At 47.1% G+C, this 8,531-nt stretch overlaps 1 protein-coding gene across 1 annotated transcript in view; it reads left to right on the plus strand.

Annotated features, from left to right (window-relative positions):
• LOC143989561 (uncharacterized) overlaps positions 1–2,302 on the plus strand; it is a 470,483-nt gene extending 468,181 nt beyond the window's left edge. The window contains exon 8 of the mRNA XM_077489741.1: positions 561–2,302. Coding sequence (XP_077345867.1) covers positions 561–1,447 — 887 coding nt within the window. The 3' untranslated portion in view covers positions 1,448–2,302. The remainder of the gene's footprint in view (positions 1–560) is intronic.
• The last annotated feature ends 6,229 nt before the right edge of the window (positions 2,303–8,531 follow it).

An 8,531-nucleotide genomic window follows, 5' to 3' on the forward strand; every position in this document is an offset into this window, starting at 1 on the left:
GGCCGCCCTCCCTATTCACCACCTCCACCAGGTCTATTATCTTCCTGGTGTTGTCCCCTGCCTGGCGTAGGGGGACAAAGCCTACCTGGTCTTTGTGGATTAGGGACGGGAGGACCGTGTTCAAGCGAGTAGACAGGAGTTTAGTAAAAAATTTTAAGGTCCGAATTCAGCAGGGCTATCGGTCTATAACTGGCACACAGGACGGGGTCCTTCCCTGGCTTAGGGATTACCGTGATAAAGGAGCTCTGCATATCTTTTGGTATCGGGGTATCCTGTAGGAAGGCATTAAACAGCCGACACATAGCAGGGAGCAGGGATGGGAGAAATTCCTTATAATACTCATACGGAAAACCGTCCGGGCCCGGGGCTTTACGATTGGGTAGGAATTTGATGGTCTTCTCTATTTCCTCCTGTGTGATCGGGGAATTTAGGGAGTCTAGATCTGCAGCTTGAAACCTCGCTATTCCACTATGGTCTAGGTACTGCTGAAGTTGCACAGTAAGGTCGGGCGTGGGGGGATTGGTCAGGATGTCATAATAATCTTTTTATTTCTATTTTAGTAGATGGACGGGAGATGAGGAAAACCTCAGAGGATCGTCTCACTTTGTCTCCAGACTGTAAAGTAGAAGATGAGGACATCACACAGTATAGTCCAGGAGAAAACCCGACTACCTCAAATGTCCATCCGGCACCACACAGTGTAGATGGACCATCGTATTCCTCTTATCCTGAGGAACCTCAGACTGTGCGGGACGGGGCCGTCCTTCCAACAGAGAAGAGGCTTTCCTGTCTTGAGTGCGGGAAGTGTTTCCGTTTTGAATCTAATCTTAAAGTGCATATAAGATTTCACACGGGGGAGAAGCCGTATTCCTGTACTGAGTGTGGGAAATGTTTTTCACAGAAGTGCGATCTTTACAAACATCAGAGATCTCACACGGGGGAGAAGCCGTATTTCTGTCCTGAGTGTGGGAAATGTTTTTCAGAGAAGTCCAGCCTTTACATACATCAGAGATCTCACACTGGGGTGAAGCCGTATTCTTGTCCTGATTGCCGAAAATGTTTTTCACAAAGGTCCAGTCTTTACAAACATCAGAGATCTCACGCAGAGGGGAAGCCATATTCCTGTCCTCAGTGCCGGAAATGTTTTTCACGGATCTCCAATCTTTACCAACATCAGAGATCTCACACGGGGGAGAAGCCGTATTCCTGTCCTGAGTGCGGGAAATGTTTTTCACACAAGTCCAAACTTTACAAACATCAGAAATCTCACACAGGGGAGATGCCACATTGTTTTTCAGAGGCCAGTCTTTCCACACATGAGCGATCTCCCAGGGGGCAGAAGCCGTATTCCTGTCCTGAGTGTGGGAAATGTTTTTCACGGAAGGCCAGTCTTTCCGCACATGAGCGATCTCACACGGGGGAAAAGCTGCATTCCTGTTTTGAGTGAGGGAAATGTTTTTCACAGAAGTCCCATCTTTACACACATCAGTGCTCTCACACGGTGGAGAAGCCGTATTCCTGTCCTGAGTGAGGGAATTGTTCCTCACTGAAGTCCTGTCTTCCTGTACAACAGGGATCCCACACAACCCTCAGGGTGTATTAGTGCCTTGAGTGCGGAAAATGTCTTCTGTATGAATGTTGCTGGACATCAGATCTCTCATGTGGGGGAAGCAGCACACCCAGATATACTCCATGGCTGATCTTCATCATGTAAGAAATAGTTCCAGGGGTGTGGAGATTTTTTTCAAAAAACGACTTGTCCAAGGGACTAAATCGGGGTCCCAATCTCCTCGTCTCTTATGACAATCTCTTTGTCCCTTATGACAATCTCCTTGTTGCTCATCTACCAGAGATTTCAGCGGCGGTGTGGGAGTTCATTGAAAAGGACAGAACTCTGTGAATGAATGGCACGGCCGCGCTCTTTTCATGAAGTGACAGCCGGTACAGGGAACTTCTCCCCGCACTTCTGTCACACAGAGGGTTCGGATTGCTGAGCCGTTGCAGGAACATGTAACATCTTTCTGAAGGTGAACGTTTCCTTTAACCCTTTCACTGGCAAGGATTTTTTTTTTTGTTCACGTGTTTAACTACTTCAATACTGGGCACTTTCACCTCCTTCCTGCCCAGGCCAATTTTCATGTTTTAGCGCTCTCCCACTTTGAATGACAATTGCATGGTCATGTAACACTGTACCCATATGACATTTTTATCTTTTTTTACCCACAAATAGAGCTTTTTTTTGGTGGTATTTGAGGAAAAAAATTGTTTTTCTTTGTTTCTGTTATAAAATTGTGTAAATAAGTACGTTTTCTCCTTCATTGATGAGGAGGCACTGACAAGCATCCCTGGTGGGCACTGATTGACATGCCTGGTGGGCATTGCTGGGCATCACTGGTGATCAACCCTGATGGGTCTGTACTGATTATCAATGCTGAATATCAGTGCAGGCCCTCCCTCCCCTGTCAGATGAGCCGCTGATTGTCTCTCCTCTACTCGCACCTTGTCAGCATGAATAAAGGAAATCTAATAACCGACACTTCCTGGTTACCATGTGATCAGCTTTGATTGTAAACAGCTGATCACATGATAAAGAGCCTACATCATAGGTTCTTAACCGGGATTGGAGATGTCATGTGTCAGAGCGACCAATGATCACCACATGCCCAAGCGGCTTATTTTTCTGATTGTTATATGACATCCAGTCAGTCTAATGGAACTCTCACCTGGCCGCCATTCTGCTATAGGTCGGATAGGAAGGAGTTAAAAAAATAATTATATGCCTGAAGATTATATAAAACCCCCAAAACATGATTTATTTTCTGAAAGCAGACACCCTAGAGAATAAAAGAGTGGTAGTTCCAATTTTTTATGTCACACGATATGATCACAAAAGTCTATGAAATGCAACTTTTCTGTAAAAACACTACATTTTTCATTTCAGGGGGTACAAAAATAGAATAAACCCAATTTTTTGATAAAATATAAAATCCAGGGTTGCACCAAGTAAATAGATACCCAACATATATAAAACCTTAAATTTGTGTGCGTCTGTGAAATGGTGACAAACCTCAGTGCCCTATATTTTCTATAGGTGACACATTAAAACAACTTCCGGACCGCCGCACGACTATATACGTCGGCACTTTTTTAAAGAGTGATATCTCTGTTATGGCAGCAGCTAGCTGCTGTAACTCTGATATCCATCTCTTCAGCCAGTGGTCCGGTTTACGATAATGGTGGTCTCTGCGACAGATTTGCTGCAAAATCACCATTATAGTTACATAGTTCGTAAGGTTGAATAAAAACACCAGTCCATCCAGTTCAACCTGAGTGAGTGTCTACAATTGTCCCTATCCCTGAACATTGCACACTCACATCGGTCCCTACCCTCAAGGAGCCCACAATCCAAGGTCCCCATTCATATATTAGGGCCAATTTTGGACAGAAGCCAATTAACCTACCTGCATGTCTTTGGAGTGTGGGAGGAAACCAAAGTACCCGGAGGAAACCCACACAGGCACAGGGAGAACATGCAAACTCCAGGCAGGTTGTGTCGTGGTTGGGATTCGAACCATCGACCCTTTTTACTGCTAGGCAACAGTGCTAACCACTACACCACTGTGCCACCCTGTATTATCTGTGGCGGGAGAGGGGCCGCCGCTCTCCTGTGCCCTCTGACGCTTACTGGAGTCGTCGTAGCGGAGGCGATCGGGTCCTCTCTGTGGCTGGGTATGGAGACGAGTGAAGGTAAGATGGCCCCACCCGTCTCCATACCATAACAGGGTGGAAGCGACATCAAAACATCACTTCCACCCATAGCTCTTAAAGGTCAATTTTCTTTGTAATTTGTTCAAATGACAACATTTATTTACATTTTTATTGCATTTTAGTGTAAATATAAGATGTGAGGTCTTTTTGACTCCAGATCTCACATTTAAGAGGACCTGTCATGCTTTTTTGTATTACAAAGGATGTTTACATCCCTTGTAATAGGAATAAAAGTGACACACATTAAAAAAACAAATAAAATAAAGTAAAATAAATAAGAAAAAAACGTTTTTAAATTTTTAAAGTGCGCCGTCCCAACGAGCTCACGCACAGAAGTGAGCGCATATATGAGTAGTGCCCGCATATGAAAGCGGTGTTCAAACTACACATGTGAGGTATTGCTGTGATCGTTAGAGCGAGAGTAATAATTTTAGCCCTAGACCTCCTCTGTAACTCAAAACATGCAACCTGTAGAATTTTTTAATTGTTGCCTATGGAGATTTTTAAGGGTAAAAGTTTGTCGCCATACCAAGCAAGAGCACAATTATGAAGCGTGACATGTTGGGTATAAATTTACTCGGTGCAACATTATCTTTCACTATATAAAAAAATGGGATAACTTTACTGTTGTGTTTTTTTAATTAAAAAAGGTGTTTTTTTTTTTCCAAAAAAAAAGTACAATTGTAAGACCGCTGCGCAAATTCGGTGTGACATAAAGTATTGCGACAACCGCCATTTTATTCTCAAGGGTGTTAGAAAAAAAATGTATAAAGTTTGTATGCAAGCTGGAGGGTGGATGAAGCCTTTTAGTTAAGCAAAGCCTCAGGTTTTCATTGTACACCATTACAACCTTCTAGCTGCCAACCTCCTAATGACCAATGGCATCATGAGCTGATAAGGAGGATGTCAGTTGTCTGAATATCATCCTTGTGTGACCCTCCCCCGCCTCTCTCCATCAGCTTTGGGGTCTTATTAGCTGAGTGATGGAGAAAAACTGAGGGAGAAGAAAAACATTGGAATACTAGTGTCATGAACAGGTGTGACCAGATTGTATGGACTGCAAAGAGGAAACCAAAACACATGATATACAAAAAGTGCTCAACCAACCAACAGAAACCCACAGACAACAGATAATATATACAGCCAAAGGGAAGTACCAAAATCAAACACGTTAGCCAGGCCAGGGTCATACACAGGCGATCAGCAAATGAACAAGTGCAGGACAGGAGAGGGAGATAATGGATGGGATCAGGCTTACAAGAGAACAGGAACACAGGAGGGACAGGATCAGGATGGAATTGGGTACAGGCTCATGTTACAGATACAGGTCGCAGGTACAGGCCACGACACAAGGAAGAAAGATACCAAGGCAAACGGGAGGGCTTGCCGGGTATTTATGGGACTGCCAGTGATTGTCCTCATGTAACACCTGAGCGTAGGGAGTGTTGTCTGCCCCATACTGCCAGGATCCATCCGCTGGTGGACGTCAGTACTGTGGCCCAATGATGACAACACCAGCAGGGAAAGACTCTCCTGACAGTTCCAAACTGCCAAGAGACACCTGCTGGTGGACCTCAGTACTGCAGTCCAAATGATAGATCTTACCAGCGGACGGACTCTTTCCTGACAGTACACCCTCTTAAAGGAGTGGCCTCTGGATGCTCCAACTAATTTTAATTGTCCATAGTGCATGGCATCAAGCAGAATGGTGGAAGAGAGTACTTCAGGCTGGTCATCAGGCACATCCAGGCAGACAGCGGGCACATCCGGGCGGACAGCAGGCTCCGAGGCATCAGACCAGGCAGCTGGTACTGGAACTTAAGACTGGGCAGCAGGCACACGCGCTGGCACATCAGGCAGAACAGCAGGTGCTGGCACAACAGGTTGAACAGCAGGTGCATCGGACTTGATAGCAGGTACATCGGACTGGATAGTAATCACTGGAGCGTCAGGCTGAGCAGCAGGCACTGGGACCTCAAACTGGGCAGCGGACAGGAGCACATCAGGCTGGGCAGTGGACAGGAGCACATCAGGCTGGGCAGCGGACAGGAGCACATCAGGCTGGGCAGCGGACAGGAGCACATCAGGCTGGGCAGCGGACAGGAGCACATCAGGCTGGGCAGCGGACAGGAGCACACCAAGCTGGGCAGCGGACAGGAGCACACCAGGCTGGGCAGCGGACAGGAGCACACCAGGCTGGGCAGCGGATAGGAGCACACCAGGCTGGGCAGCGGACAGGAGCACACCAGGCTGGGCAGCGGACAGAAGCACACCAGGCTGGGCAGCGGACAGGAGCACACCAGGCTGGGCAGCAGACAGGAGCACATCAGGCTGGGCAGCAGACAGGAGCACATCAGGCTGGGCAGCAGACAGGAGCACATCAGGCTGGGCAGCTCACAGGAGCACATCAGGCTGGGCAGTGAGCTCCGGGTCATCAGGCTGGGCAGCGAGCTCCGGGTCATCAGGCTGGGCAGCGGGCTCTGGTTCATCGGGCTGGGCAGCAGGTTCCGGGTCATCGGGCTGGCCAGTGTGCTCCGGGTCATCGGCCTGGGCAGCGGGCTCTGGGTCATCGGGCTGGGCAGTGGACTCCGGGGTCATCGGGCTGGGCAGCAGGCCCTGGGTCATCGGGCTGGGCAGCAGGTTCCGGGTCATCAGGCTGGTCAGCAGGTATTGAAACATCGGAGCTGAACATGGAACCAGGAACATCAGATTTGGGCGCAGGAATTTCAGGTGGAGACACTGGCTGGATAGCAGGCAGAGGTTTGGCAGAATCAGGTGGGTTATTAGGTTCAGCTGGCATGCAGACTGGAGCAGCTTGGTTGGTGTGGAAGCAAGTTGGGTTATTGACAGGATCGTGTGAGTGGGGAAGAACTTCCATTTCTTCTTTGGCTTGACTGCTGGAGATCTGTAGGTAGGAGGTGAGGCATACTGAAACGAAGGGCTGGGATATGGCAAGGAAGGGGGAACAGTGGCCAGAGGAAGTTTTTGTGGGGAAGTTGCAGGTAGTAGAGAAGAGGCAGGTGGGTTAAAGGCAGGATAGGTGCAGGGAGTAGAAACAGGGTATTGATACTTGGTGGGGAGCAGGGTATATTGGACTGTAGCGGAGGTTGCCAGAGGTGATGGGAGAAAGGACGTCTGAGCAGGCAGGTGTTTAGTAGCAGGTCTGGGTTGTGGAGAGCTGACAGAAGCTGGGCATAACAGGTCTGACCATGCCTGAAGTACAGGTAGCACAAAAGTGGGCTCACATACCCACTGTCTGACCAGGGACTGCACTTCATCTATACAATCTTTCAACAACTGTTTGGGACAAACCGAATAGTGCTCCAAAAAGGATGCAGAGTCATCCTCCAACAGCCATACTAAGGACGCAATCTGGTTAATGATGAAGGGGGGAGAAAAGTCATCATGGCCCTTTGAGATACAGGGCAGAGCCAGCTCTGTACACATTCCAATCAAAGGCTGAACATCCTCAAACGGTATACTGCCCTGATCGACCACAGTATAAGCTAAATGAATAATCTCCAGCAGCTGATCACTGGACCACCCTTTCAATGTCTGGCAGAGATATTCATAAATCTCTGCTGCCAGCAGAGCATAATAAACAATTATATCTGAATCCATCCCAGCAACATGAAACAGAATCGAGATGGTTCCCCTGTGCAGCCACTTCTGGTCAGAGATGGCCTTGGTATACTGTCATGAACTGGTGTGACCAGATTGTATGGACTGCAAAGAGGAAACCAAAACGCATGTAAAGTGAATAAGAATAATGTTTATTTAAGATAAGTGATATAAATAAGTAAACACCCCAAATACAAATAGTGCTCAGAAACCCACAGACAACAGATAATATATATAGCCAAAGGGACGTACCGAAAATAAACACGTTAGCCAGGGTCATGCACAGGGGATCAGCAAATGAACAAGGGCAGGACAGGAGAGGGAGATAATGGATGGGATCAGGCTTACAAGAGAACAGGAACACAGGAGGGACAGGATCAGGATGGGATTGGTTTCATGCTCCAGATACCGGTTGCAGGTACAGACCAGGGCACAAGGAAGAAAGATACCAAGGCAAGTATGTGAGGGCTTGCCGGGTATTTATGGGACTGCCAGTGATTTTCCTCATGTAACACCTGAGCGCAGGGAGTGTTGTCTGCCCCATACTGCCAGGATCCATCCACTGGTGGACGTCAGTACTGCGGCCCAATGATGGCATAACACCAGCAGGGAAAGACTCTCCTGACAGTTCCAAACTGCTGGTGGACCTCAGTACTGCACGCCAAATGATAGATCTTAATACAATACAGATCACACTGCATTATATTCTTTCCCGGCCTTGATGGTGAGGAAACTGTCAATTATATTGCAGGCTGTGAGAACTGTATCATAGCTGGTTATATCTCTCCCCTCATTCTTCCTCCACCAATCAAGGATCTCACTCCATTTGGCATATCACCATAGACATGATTTCCTTGTCATCCATTGTTGGTGTCAGTACAAGGGAAAAAAAACATTGTTGGTGTCAATGTGATAAAATGAGCTCCATTGTTGGTGTCAGTGAGATAAAATAAGTAAACTACAGCATTGTTGTCATTGAGATAAATATAAAATATATATAAATATATAACATTCTGCACAATGCAGAGCAATCCCATCAGATAATGTGACAGTCCTTCTTCATTCAAAATATTATAATGGTCCTTCGCTGTCCAATAAATCGATGTTTCCTCCACCACCGTGATGTGATTTATCTGTTCCTT

The sequence above is a fragment of the Lithobates pipiens genome, unplaced genomic scaffold (genome assembly GCF_037356315.1).
Source record: "Lithobates pipiens isolate NorthernLeopardFrog02 unplaced genomic scaffold, aLitPip1_a1.2 Scaffold_18, whole genome shotgun sequence".
Classification (NCBI taxonomy): domain Eukaryota; kingdom Metazoa; phylum Chordata; class Amphibia; order Anura; family Ranidae; genus Lithobates; species Lithobates pipiens.